The sequence below is a fragment of the Chlamydotis macqueenii genome, chromosome 5 (assembly GCF_036417535.1).
Source record: "Chlamydotis macqueenii isolate bChlMac1 chromosome 5, bChlMac1.mat, whole genome shotgun sequence".
Lineage (NCBI taxonomy): Eukaryota > Metazoa > Chordata > Aves > Otidiformes > Otididae > Chlamydotis > Chlamydotis macqueenii.
Window position 1 is genome coordinate 30,577,235 of NC_141560.1, and position 14,211 is coordinate 30,591,445.

The 14,211-nt window shown below is 35.2% G+C and overlaps 1 protein-coding gene across 5 annotated transcripts in view; it reads left to right on the forward strand.

Annotated features, from left to right (window-relative positions):
* The window catches only part of STRN3 (striatin 3), a 64,438-nt gene that overhangs the window by 9,632 nt on the left and 40,595 nt on the right, over positions 1-14,211 (forward strand). For 4 of the 5 annotated variants that reach the window (XM_086749344.1, XM_086749343.1, XM_086749345.1 and 1 more), the window contains exon 2: positions 11,042-11,145. In XM_086749344.1, the coding sequence (XP_086605470.1) occupies positions 11,042-11,145 (104 nt within the window). Of the gene's footprint in view, positions 1-10,473; positions 10,530-11,041; positions 11,146-14,211 lie in introns of all 5 variants that reach the window. The other variant, XM_086749348.1, reaches the window with a different exon arrangement.

Below are 14,211 nucleotides of genomic sequence, written 5' to 3' on the forward strand. Positions count from 1 at the left end.
TGTATTCACAGAATTAAATGGCTGTTTCAAATGAAAAGGAAGCCAGCACTACCTGTACTGCAATAGGTGAAATGTACTCAACATAGTTTCTTCTAAGACAGACAATGACCTTTATCTTAAATAGTGACCTGGTCAGATTACGGACAAACGGTGTCTTAGCACATTAGTTTAGTAGTTTGTTGGTGGGGTGTTGAACATGCCTGTCCAGGGATAGAAGCTATTCTTGAAAAATTAAAATCAGAAGAAAATGTACAAGAACCCTTCCAGTGTAAATTCCAAGACTTTCAGTTGCAAAATAATCCTGACCTTTCTTTAAGAAGTTCTCTTGCAATTGCTCTAGTTACACTGCACTTTAGTCTGTGTTTTGAAATCGGTTTGTACTGTAATTTAGAACCATTACATAGCATTGTGACTAGATTGAAGACCTGCCTATAGCACCATTATATCTGTGTTTCAGTAATACATAGAGAAGATAAAAGCATGTTAACCAGAGATTCAAAATAAGCTCTTCATTGTCGTATGGGTAAATATAAATGAAAGTTTGAGTCTGGGCAGAAAAGCACTTCAGAGACTTCAAAGTCGAGTGAAAATTTTTTAGGGATTATTTTAGCACTACTTTACGTAGAACATTTCATGAATAAACTGACATCTATGATGATGTCAGACGTCTTCAAAATGCTTGCTGCACTGTGGTGTCATAGGTGTGATGGTCAAGAGTATTTCTCAAGTGGTTAAAACACAATCCGTGATTATGGTTTATTTTGCTATTGCTTATCAAACCTGATGACTGGACTCTGGCATGTCCACAAACTTGTTTGTGTCTGTTTTCATTAGTCTGTCCAAAGAGAAAGATACTGCTCACAAGCTTTGCTTCCCTAAGCATTTTGTACTGGAATAATGTACAAAATGTTCCAAAATAGAAAGTTTACATAGGAAATACTATATACAGTCTTGTTAATTGAGGGAGGGAGCACTTACAGTTGATAGCTGATGTTTTTGGCAAGAATTCAACTTTTGACGTTAGTGTTGCAGTTTTGTTGTGGTTTTTTTTTTTCCCTGCACAGACATTTGGAAAATACCATTACTTGATTTAAAACATTGCAAAATTTCAATGATTTCTTACCAAATGGTAGTCTAATAACAATTTTCATCTGTAAAAAAAAAAATAATAATTTTTGGCTGCCGTATTTGGCAAAGAAAGCATGTAGCATTGAGTTTGCAAAAAACACAGGATGTATATTATGTCCTCTGTTTATTCCCAATATTTTTTGAAAGATTGCATGACTTCATAAAAGCTATTGAGACAGTGAAAGTATTAGGCCTATGAAAGGCATGTTAAGGAAAGGTTCATTTAGGTAGATGCTCTCAAGCTCTGCTGTGTTAAATTGTAAAGAAATTTGAGTGGTTTTTCCTTGTGGGGGTTGGTTGTTTTGGTTTGGTTTTTTTCTCCTTTGTATACTCCTCTTGCTTCATTTGGTAATGTGCGTGAGAGACTTTTGGCAGCAATCCATTTTGGACATTAACAAAAAGTAACTTTGATGTTTGTGCTATTGGTAATATTGTGGCAGAGACCTGGTAGGTGATTTGATGAAGAAACACAGACTGGAGATGAACATAGGATGTATTTTGTGTTAAATTTTAGCATTGACCAAACTATGTATTGGCAGATTAAGCTCCATAACTCAAGTTCTTGCAGTTTTCTGTGGTTCCATTGAAAGTGGCCATATGTTGAGAGGTAAAACTACTTAACATTAACTTTTTTTTCTTCCTGTGAAAGACATATGAACACTAGTATTCTTCCTTTTATTTATTGGAAAAACTGATGTGAAATTATTTAAAGTCTGATAGCAAGTCAGTTAAAAAAACAGATGTAGGATTCTTAGTTTTATTTTACATGACTTGATCTTTAGCAAGTATGTACTTTCTTGAGGACGGATACTTAGGTTTTCAAACAATTTTAATTGAGAACTTAGTTGAATTTACATTTGTTTGCAGAGCTTTCTTAAATTATTATTAGAAATATGACTGCTTCAGTGTCTTGTGAGCTTGTGTTCAAACATGTTTCGTAGGTTATTCAACCTGCTGAAGGAATGCAGCTGAAGTGTGCTATCCAGACTCTTCATAGAATAGCATTTATAAGTAGTAAGGAAATACTTTTGCTGCTTATGTTTTACTTGGCTATTTAGTTGTCTTGAGTTGTGGTATTCAATTTGATGTTTGAATAGGAATATTGTAATTTCTTAGTAGAATATATTTATATTGGTGAAGTTAGAATAACTTAGAGGTAAAAATGGGTAAAGTTTTTTGAGGTCAAAATGAGCATTTGTGTTTAATTAGGTGATCTAGTACCTTCAAGCGTTCCCGTTAACTGTCAGTTAATTAAATAATTGTGACTGTTTAATGACTCTTAGCTAAAACTTGATGGATTTTTAGTCTGCTTAGATTGCTCATGTTTTTTATTATTTGCATGTGAGGTGCAAAAGAAAATACAAATTTGCTAGTGCAGAAGTCTGTAATGATGCTAAAATAAAATGCCTGTAGAAATTGTCAGGTGTGTGTGAGGAGGAGGGGAGCTGGCATAAAGGGACAGCGGCTGATATTCTGACACTGGCGTGGAGCGTTTTAGTTGTTCTCTTATGGATGTGGATGATGATGACCAGATTAACTTCACTTTTCCTGAAGTAAGTATAATCATTCAGTCTTATAGAATATAATCTTTTTTCAGGAAGATGACAGGTCTTCTAAAAATTCCTAGGCAGGGACTTACTTTTCTGAAGGATTGCCTCTGTGACTGCAATTGAAAGAAAAAATTATTTATAAATTAAACTGTGCTCAGTATTTTGTAAGTTTTTAACTGAAACTAATTTTTAGAAGCCTGTTGTTCCATAAGGAACACTTGAGTGCAAGAATGGTCAGTGAATGATAACCTTCTAAAGCACTTATATTTGTTATTCCAAAAATAACATTTTATTTAGTTTCCACTTCTTACGTATCTCTGGTTCAGTGTTTGAGGAGAATGCTCTTTGTAACAGTGTTTTGAATCCTATGTTTTTAGTGGCTTTTAACTTTTTTTGTGGACTTTTAGTTTCAATTGACTTTTTTCCAGCTGCTGTCTTCTATGTGCTGGATAGAAGACTATGGACAATTGGTTTACTTAGTTTCCAGACCATGAAATTTAGAAGATGTTAGTGTTTAAAAACACATCTGTGAGTTGTATGAGTTTTGTTACTCTAGTATTCCTGAATACTGTATTGGTTAGGAGAGTGTCTAGCACAAGAAAAAATTATTCCATGAAAACATTTCAGTAAGGAGAAGGTAGTCTTATACTGAATTTAAGTTGTGGCTTAGAAATTTGGCCATACTGTAGAAGAGGAGGAAATTGAAGAAAATTGCAGAGGCGAACTGTGTTCCCGTATGAGAGGCCTTGATATGTTGGGACAAAATAGATTTTACTACTATAATTCTGGACAACTGACTGATATGTGAAATGGGTAAACTAGAAAAGAAGCAGTGCTAGTAGGTGGGAAAAATACTTAGATCTGCAAAAGTTTATACTGATAGGGTTAGAAATGGAAGGCTGAATTTTATGTAAGTTGTTCAAAGAAGCTGTTGGAACATGACAGTATGTGGCCCTGTAGTGAAAAGAAGCAAACTTTTGAACCTGAATGACTCGAGGTGATATGGTAGTGGTGGAAAAGAGGAAGGACAGATTCAGTGAAGGAAAGAGTTTTGCAAGTGTGGTCTTTGCCATACCCATTGCAGGACTGAAGGGAACTTATGGACGAGTACATTCTCTTGTATATCAGCTGTGTCATTAACCTGCCAGGTTGCTCCTTTGAGCTAGCTGGGTTTCTTGCATCTACCACTCTTATGGGACAGTTGCTCAAGGATGTCACTTTTCTAGTGGTTAGGAATTGCATTTGAAAGGTGATCAGATATGTCTTTGAAAAAAGTATCAGTTGAGCAGCCAGAAATGATCATCAGCTCAAATGGAAAAGACCTATAAAAAGAGACTCTTCAGGAAACAACCTAATACTATTGCTCCTTCAAGTGTAGTAGTTACTGACCTGATATTTAACTGACTGTTCATAAGGTTCCACAGAAAATTTTCCTTATTTGCAAATACTGTTCAAATGTACACTAGCATTAACTAGTGGTTGAAATCTTTTTTTCTGCATCTTGAACCTGGACTTATTTCATGAAGTAAAGATTTTCTAATAACATATGAGAGCTGATGTTTCTAATGTAAGTCTTCCAATTATTTTTTGTTCTACAGGATCTTTAAAAGTTGCGTATCTTTGAAACATGTATGATCCTGATATGACCAGTGGCAGTTATCTCACTGCACAGCTTACTAGAGAGTTAATCTTGTGTGAGGCTTTAATTTGCAAAGTAAATACTGATTTTTATTTTTATAGATATATATTTATTTAGAGTAGTCAAGGTATCTTTCTTCAGTCCTCAGTTGAAAGTTTAAGGATTAATCGTAATTGTAATAAATGTATAGACATAATCAGGTCTATAAGGATACACTGAAACTCTTCTAAATGCGTAATGCTTTTACATGTGTGATGATTTAAGGTGTTCTGAGTGAGATGACGTTTCAGACTGTTGAAAGCTGAAGCTGAAGGCTTCTCTTATGTTCAGTTTCCTTTTAGTGAATGGGAACTAGAACATTAGTAGCTACACAGGTGTGTCCACTCTTAAATCACTGTTATGAGTCAAATCTTCCACCTCCTCAGTATTTTTTTTTTTGTTTTCCAAAAGTGTTCTACTTCGTCTTCAGCATAATAAACATCTAAAAGTGAAGATTAGGTTAGTCTTCTCGTGTGATAATAATCTTGTGATTAAAACAGCATTTAAAAAAAAAAAAAATTTACTATTGTTTTGAGTTTTGTGACATGCCCTAATATGACACACTAGGCATGTGTGCACTGGGTATGTATATTCAAGCTGCTTCAATGTATTGCATTTCTTTCAAAAATACTGCAGGCCTTTCCTTCCTTCCTTCTAGAAGCCTGCATGGACTTGAGAAAAACAAAACACAAGCAACGCTTTGCAGCTAGCAGTGCTTTACATGTAGCTGGTTTGGTGTTTTTTTTGTTTTGTTTTGTTTTTTTTTTTTCAAAATACACTTTTAGAGTCTGAGAGTTAACCATGTTTACAGCTGAAATGGAAAGACAATATACTCCCTTACTGAGTGCATTTCTGTATTGGTAAATCCATTAGAATTTGAGTGTTTGAATTGTACAGGAAAGTGTTAATGTTTCAACAGGATAAGTGCTTTAATCAGTCCTACATGCTTTAGCATTCAGGTTTTGTGACTCTTTAATATGCTTTGGTAGGCTTGAGATGTTGGATAAATATTCCAAATACAGCATATCAGTATTAATAAAATAAGACTGTGAAATCCTATATTTAGTTACTATATAACCTTCAAGTTGCATATGCAGTTTTACCTGCCCAAAAAATTGTAATAACTTCCCTCCTTTATCTGCAGTTGCTAAGAGAAATATGATTGATCAACGTAAAGATTGTTTTTAAGTCAGTCTTTTATGTGCAGTTGAGGTAATAAAATGCAGTTTTAATATGAAGGCTGCTATTATAGGTACTACTGTATGAAATGTAGAACAATAATTCTTAAGTTTTAGGACCTTTCAAGCTTCTTTAAAAAGAAGGGGGGGGGGGGGAATCCATATTTTCTTCCCCCAAAATATTTTTTCTTTAAAATTTGGTTTGTCAACTTCTAGGTGAAATGCAGATTTTTTCTTTTAATAATTTAAAGTTTTATGGAAGTTCTCTAGTAAATTACTTTAAATCTGCTGTTACACTTGGATCAAGCAGTGCAATTGCATGCTAAGGATGTGGAGCGTCAGTGTAATCGGTGATTTACTTATTCCTGCTGTTCAAGGAAAACTTCAGTTTCATATATGAGATCTTAAAGTTTGTTGGATGAAAGAATTTCTTGGTTTGCACGTGGTCAGACTTCTATTTAAAAGATAAACTCTTCCAACTATAAAATATATTGTATTGCATCTCAGACATACGCGCGCTATTAGAACAATATTAAGTTTACAAAGTCTAGAATATTAGATGTTAGAATTTTAATTTGTCTCTTTCCATTTGTGCATCCTGTAGCCTCAGATAATTCTTTTTTTTTGTGGGGTCCATACTATTCAAGTAGTTGTTCAGTAATTCTTTTTATCCTTGTATTCTATCTTGTGTAGTTTCATGCGTCCTTGCAGAAATACAAAGTATCTGTCACCCTAACTGCTTCTCTGAGCTCTCTGAATTCACTTTCATAATAAAACTGGGCAAGTTCATGTGACAGTACTCTTATTTACGGCTGAGAGCCAAGGTGTAGAGGGAGACCAGAGTTAAAGTGTCACTGAATTCTGTAGAAAGATAGTGGATCTCAGAGATACATGAAAATACTGTAAATATGGAAATGGACACTATGGTAGACGAGGAAGAATCTGCCCTGCAAAAGAGGCTACTGGTTGAGCTCATTTCAAGAATCTGAAGCATAGCCCTGTCTATGGGGGAAAATATTTTAACAGAATCTGTACACACTTGAATTCAGCAGTATTTTTTTTAAAGCCATGGAAGGTCATGTTTTTGCTTACAGAACTAGGTTTTGATACATATTCTGTAAAGTCATGTTTTCTCCCCCTTAAGAAATAGTCTTGTTAATACACTTTAAAAATACATTTTGATTGAATTTGTAATTTAAAAGAGTTAGAGCTTGTCCTGTATTTGACTTTGTTAGTCTCTCTGCCTTTGTTTTTGGGACTCTTGTCCCCTGGACACGCAGGTTATGATATCATGGTCAATTTAGGCTGATCCAAGACTGTGTTGTCACTGAAAGGAGCTGTTACTTCAGTATCCTGTTTGCATCCCTTGTGCCAGCCTAAATACTCCCATGGCTATACAGAGTAGGATCAGGAAACTGATGTAATTCAGAACTAAGTAAAAAATAAATAGAATTATTTCCTCAGTAGACTTAATGTGTGGCAGCAGAAGCAGCTAAGTCAGCACAATAGAGGGAATGGAAATAAGAGAAGGAGGGTTGCTCCTCTTAGTATCAGCCTGGGGACTTACAAATTGGTTTAAGACAATGGAAAGAATTCTGTTGTAACTGGGTGGAAGGGAAGGAAGGTGAGTACCAAATTGTTCTCTGCCATTTCATGTCCCAAGTTTAGAGCAAATCAATCCTTAATCATCAGTATAGTCATCATATCAAGTCTAGCTCTCCTGAGAGTTGTTTCAAAGGAAAGGAATGTCTAAGGTTTGAGAAAGTTGTATTACATAGAGAGCATTTCTTAAGTGTTTGTGCGTTAAACCTAAGTTAGTACAACAACCCTGAGGCAGGCTGATCTGTTTACTTTATCTGTTCTTATTTAACCTGAGATTTACTGCTCTTCAGAGAAGTCGGTGTTGGGAAATTGTGTGTTAATTCTTAGGTCTCATAGTCATGCGATATATCAAGTGATAGTTTCGACATCCTTCATTTCTGAGTTCAAGACTTAAGGAAGCAAGTTGATTAATGTAATTTATACAGCAAATCTACAGTGATCTTATTCTTGGTTTTGTGTTAAGGATCTTGATGAGTAAGTGTTCCTAAAGTCTAAATTGGTTGTCCATATTTCTGAAGATCAAGCTCTTCTGCATAGATAGCTTCGGTTAGTTTTTAGCTATGTGATGGTTACAGTGGAGGAAGAAAAAAAAAAATCCTAAAATCAGTCACATGTATATAAGCAACTACAGAAAGTGATGCTGTAAGAAGTCTGCTAATACTGACAAAAATGTCAAAAACTCAACTACTAAGTGCGTTCTTGTGTGGAAACCTTTCTGTTCAACCTTTAGACCCTGTGAAGATTGTTATAAATACTATTGTATATCAAAAAAAATTTTGAGGGCTTTTTTGTAGGGTGGATTTTGGGGTTCTGTTTGTTTGGTTTGGTTTTGGTTTTTTTTTTTGTTTTGTTTTGTTTTGTTTTACAACATTATTTCTGTAGTATATTGCTTCTCAAGATCACTTAGCTCATTAACCTGTCTGATTGAAAAGTATGAGATCTAGGCAATACCGAGTGAATACAGAATCATAGAATCCTAGGGCTGGAAAAGACCTCCAAGATCATCAAGTCCAACCATCGACCCAACACCACCATGCCTACTAAACTGTGTCCTGAAGTGCAATGGCTACATGTTCTTTGAACACCTCCAGGAATGGTGACTCCACCACTTCCCTGGGCAGCCAGTTCCAATTCCTGATCACTCTTTCAGTAAAGAATTGTTTCCTAATATCAAACCTAAATATCAAACCCTGGTGCAACTTGAGGCTATTTCCTTTTGTCCTATCACAAGTTATTTGGGAGAAGAGACCAACAGCCGCCTCCCTACAACCTCCATTCAGGTAGTTATAGAGAGCAATGAGGTCTCCCCTCAGCCTCCTTTTCTCCAGACTAAACAATCCCAGTTCCCTCAGCCGCTCCTCATAAGACTTGTTCTCCAGACCCTTCACCAGGTTCATTGCCCTTCTCTGGATGCTCGAGTCAAGAGACTTGATTCTGCTTAGCTGAGTACTCCAGAAGTATTTCCAGAAGGAAATAGCTTGGCTGTGAGCATTTAGGAGGCAAGTGCATCCCTCTGTGGATGATCACAGCTATATTATTTTCCTCTCCATTATCAGCAAACTGAGGATGAAGTTAAGGCCCAACAGTTGCAGCTGGCAACTAAGATTTGTCAAGTAGTTGTAAAAGGGTGCTCGCTCTAATAGAAGGGGAGAAGACTACAGCTTACAGAAGACCTCAGTTTTGGAAAAAGTTGAGAACTGCATTCAAGTCAGGGAGCATAAGCGCTTTCATAACCTTCCTTGGATGACAATTGTCAAAGTATTTAGTTCTGATTTTATTTTTATAAAAACAGTCTGTGTGCATGCAGTAACTTCCAAATGTTTGAAGTATGATGTTGCACATGTATGCATGTAACATACTGCGGTTTGTTTTTTAAAAAAAAAAAAAAAAACCAAACCTACCTTTATAACTATTTTGTGTGTGCTTTTATATTTATGTGTAAGGACACTGTATACTTTCCAATTTCTTATCCTTGACTAGTGAAAATGGGGGTAACAAGTTGGATTTGTGAAATTGTCTGATTATTTGCTGCCTTATATACTAGAGGAGTGCAAATTATGTATAATTGTGGGGTTTATTTCTAGAAGACTTAACTTTCTATCGGGTTAGAGTAAGTTTTATAGTATTTTTTAGAATCTAAGTAACATAATTGCAGTTGAGTATAGTTGTTGTGTTTGTTCAACTCCCATTGGGAGCCTACTGTTTAAAGTAGCTGATTCTGCATCTTGATCTCTACCTTTTGTCTTGAAATATCTGTGCAATCATTACAAAGCCTGGTTTGGTTTCCTTTCCTGGTTTTCCTTTCCTGGTTTGTTTTTTTTTTTTCTTTCCTTCTCTATTGCCATGCATTGTTTGGTGTGTTACTTTCTTACAAGCAGCAGTGGTTAGTTGAGAGTGCTTTCATGACAGACTTTAAACTGCAATACTTGTAACTGCTTTGTTCTCACTAGGATTTTAAATTTTCATTGATTAAATCATTAGTTAGCTAATACAAAGTAAAAGATTTTAATTTGGTTTACCATGGAGCACAGGGCCAGAGGGGCTAAAATCAGGACTGATGTGTGAAGTTTTGTGTGGTGATATCACTTAGTCTTGAGAAAGGAGCAATGCAAGAATGCTGCGCTCCTGGTTAAACTATTTCAGGCTCTAATCACTGAGAGTAATAAAAATGTACAACCACTGCCTTTAAAAAAATCTTCAAGGATAGATTTGGTGCCAATTATAGCTCTACCTTTTTTTTTTTTTAATTGTGCCTCCATTAATAAATTGTCTTGTTGATTTTAAGCTCTGTAGAGCGGTGTGGTCTCTACTGTCCTTATTCTGTATTTTTTAATCTCTTTTCCAATAAAATTTTATATTGAATCTTGTCTTGAATAGCTACCCAATGACTTCAATCAATATAAAGTAATAATGAAGACAAATGAGTTTGTGGTTTCCTGAAATGATGACCAATCCAGTAGTATTGAATATTATATATTGAATATTAATATCGAATATTAAAACTGTTTAAATTGTATATTTGCATCTGCAAATTCCCTTATCTTCACTGGGATTTTGGCTTGCAAAAGACAAAATACAAGCCCTTTCACTTTGTAGTGAAGAGACTACTTTTTTTCTCAACAAACTTATCTTTATTTTTCAACTACTTTAAAGTTTTCCACTAGACCTTTTGCACTAGTTGAGATAGCTTGTATGTGTTACTTCATTTATTGTTATCTACTAGGTTGGCAGGCAAGTAGAAAGCTTGATTGCTTCTTTGCAGGTTAGGTGGGAAGTATGATGCTTTTAAAAAAAAAAAAAAAAAGAAAAAAAACAAACTTTATTTTTCTCCATCTAGAACAGCACACTAAACCAATTCTCCTGTGATATTCTAACCTTCAGCTGTCTTCAGTAGTAAGTAAAATGTGAATCCATAGAACATAGTTGTTCCCTGTATAATGGATTTGTAAATTCTGTAGTTGAATTAATGTATCCATTTCTTAATGTGTTCAATATACTGGTATTAAAAGCTAAATTGCTTAAAGGTATGCTATGTACCTATTTGAATATGACTTTGGGTTTGGAAGATGATATGTAACAATTTATGCTAACAATGCTGTAAGGACAAAAATGTGCATATATTAAAATGTTTAATATGATTACTGTTTGTGCCTTCTTTTAGAGTTACTATAGTAACTTTAATGCCTTTATTTTAAGGCAAAACCCGCAACACTTAAGAACAGAAAATAATACTTGATCTCTAGTGCAGAAATATTTTTGTTTTTAATGACTGAAGTTACTAATACAAAGCAGTTTAAGCAGGTTTGTTTGTTTGTTTTTTCCCCTTCAGAGCCAGACTTCATTGCCTTTTTTTTTGGAACAGAATGGAATAAAATTTGTTTTCCTTTTTTTTTGTGTGTTTTCAGGCTCGGATAGCGTTTTTACAAGGGGAAAGAAAGGGTCAAGAAAATTTGAAGAAAGATTTAGTGAGAAGAATAAAAATGTTAGAATATGCATTAAAACAAGAAAGGTAGGTATACAAATTACTCAGCTTTTGTCTGACCTGGAAGACTTTACAGCCTAAAAGGAGTTCCATCACGTTATGTAAACATTAGTAGATGATTGTACAGTTACTTTATGTAAAGTGTCTTTATAGTTGGTCATCCTTACACTATGTTCTCTGTTAAACTTTAGTGTCTGCTAAAAAAAAAAAGCATAATTTTCAAATTGTTTGGACTCATATCTTAAACACAGAAAGTTCAAATCATACGGTTTCCCTTTTCTGAGTTAGAGTAACAGTATACTAAATAAGAATAAATGTTCAAAAATATTTATACCTTATTGCTATGCCTTTAATTGCTCTTCAGTCGTATTAAACTTGAAAGGATGAAAAATTCTGTTGATGCTCTACAACCATTTTGTATGTGTTGCATGCTGCAAACTATATTATGTGGCAGAACAGAATCCTTTAAAAGTCAGTATTACATTTTTAAGTATTGTTTTTTTTCGTGTGGTAAATGCTAGAATTTCTAGTCTCAGTGGGTGCATTTTCTGTAGCATTAATTTAAGGCTTTCCAAGTTAAAATTCTGTTCCGTCCATGCAGACTAATGTCCTTCAAACCTATGTGCTCTTCTGTTGCCTGGCTATTTAATTTGACCAAAATTAGTAGTTACACTAGGAAAATAATCTTGTCATGTGCCTCCGCTTTCAGTAGCGGACTCAGTTCTTGCATTGCTCTTAAAAAAGTAGCTGACTCCAACAGTCTAAACATCTTGAGGATCAGGCAACAAAATAGGTAGCTTATATTTGTTTATTTTGTTTTAAGGGGAACATTCCTGCCAGAGAAAGTTAAAATTTTGTAGCAAAGTGTAGTGAGGCTTCACCTGGACACTTTTATGTTAGTCATCCAAGAGTAAGTATGTCCAAGTATATTTTACATTATGAAGTGGTACTGTGAGCAAGTGACTAATATAGAAATAATTTTGATTAGTTGGTTTCATATTAAAAACTAGTATTTTGACAAGGATAGCGACATACCTCTGTGTGAAGTGTCCAGTATAAAGGTGCTTCCGAAAACAGCTTATGTTCATACAGGAAGCTGTATTGGCACATCGTGTGTTTTCTGGTGAAGCAATAGACCAAAAGGATCTATTTCTTTGTTCAGCCTTGTCCTCGCAATGGAAAGTAACTCAAAGTTTCCAATCAGTGTAAGGCTGAAAGTTACGTTGTTATATCATACCTGTAAGTGCAAGTCACTCTGGGTTCAAGGCAGATGAAAAGTATGCAAAGTGTTTGGGTGTGTGTACTCTTCCTTTAAAGAACATTGAACATGTCAAAGGAATAATGTGTGTATGGCAGACCCAAGCGTCTTGGGTATAAGTAACTTTCTAAAGTTGGAGGAAAACATGTTTGTTTTGACAATAATAAACTCTGTGTGCTGCACATAGAGACTTTGTGCAGATGCACACTGTCAGGCTGTGAGGGTTACTTCCTTCTTGAGGTACATCAGAGGCAGGTAGTTACATCATATAACAGAATGTAGAGTTTGAAGATGAATGGCATTGGTGAAACCTCCTTCCTGCTTTCTGCTGAAATGCAACTAACTACCTTTTATAGTTTGACTTCCATGAAATTCCAGAATTCATCTGATGGGTGAAAAACTTGTAATCATATGTACAAGAGAAGCAGAATAGCAGAAACATACAGTTTCTGTTAGTTCTTGTGGCTAGCGAGTACAAGCCAACACTACATGCTTCTCAAGAGGAAAATCCTTGCTTAAGTCCCAGCCAGAATTGTCATGAAGATTGCTAAAAACGGGAACTGAAACTTTGGGGTTGATTGGTGAATGTGTGGAAGGCAACAAGGAAGCTTTCTGTTATTTTTTGCTACAAATGGCCACTAGTTTGAAGAGGCTCTAATTGCTGAAGTGTTATGGATTTGGTAAGGAAAGCAAGCAGGTACTGACTTGTCAGTCCATCATTCAAGAATGGCAGGATGTTAGTTTCTTGATTGTTGCACTGAATGAAGAGTCCAGGATAATAGATGTTAATTTTTTTGCCATTGTTCCTCTGCGTGAAGAATCACAACTAATGAAAAGAAACTACCCCCAAAGCAAAATAAATTCAGATCTGAAACCTGTTGACAGCAATTTTCAGTGTTGTATCTGATTCCCTCTGCCCCCTTTCTCCTCCTCTTGTTGCCAACTCCCTGACGCTGTCTAAAAGTTTCATGCAGTGAAATATCAGATTATAGGGAGTCAAAACCAAACTCATTCAGACAGTGATGACTGTACTGATTTCTCAGAAAAAGGGTATGAAACAGGAGATTAGTGTGTAAGATTAAATAAAATGCAGTAGTAGTTACAAAATAGTTTGATATTTCTAGTATTTGTCTCTTAAGTATGTGTGCAAGAGGTGTGATAATGTTTTGGAGAAGTAAAATGCTGTTTATTATTTTAATGTCCTTAAATATTTTGTAGTTCTATATGAATTTTTGTAATAAAATTAAGCCTTAAATAGTTATATGAATGGGATTTTTTGTTTGCAGCCCATGGATAATCCCTTATGGTGCTTTGCAGACCCAGCCAGACTTCTCTTGAGTACTCTGAGCCACTCTACTCCAAGGTTCATTAGCATAGTGCTGTGTTTAAATTAATAACAGTTGCTGAGATCATAAAACTGTGGCTATATTTTGACTTCATGGGGTTTGGACTGCAGCTGGCTTATATCCTTGCAACTGAGTGGTAGGATTCAACAGTTAAATAGCAGTAAGCAGTTAAATCAGCTTAGGACATTGTTTTTCCTCTTCTTGTTTTTTCGTGTGTGGAAACGTAGCCTTAGAAGAATAGCAAATCAATACTCAAAGGATTCAAAAGATGCCTCTTGTAGAATTCAGTTACTGTGTGGTGTGGGGGAGTAATGTCACGGACTTGTCAACAACAGTGTAGCCTGTTAGTGATTTTTAAGATATATAATAATTACCCTTGGTGTGACAATAAGAGGAATACGTGTGCAAATATATAATTTATTGGAGTTTAATAAGATTAATTTCTTACAGTAAAATTGAAGTTGAGCATTAGCTGTGATGTGAAGGACA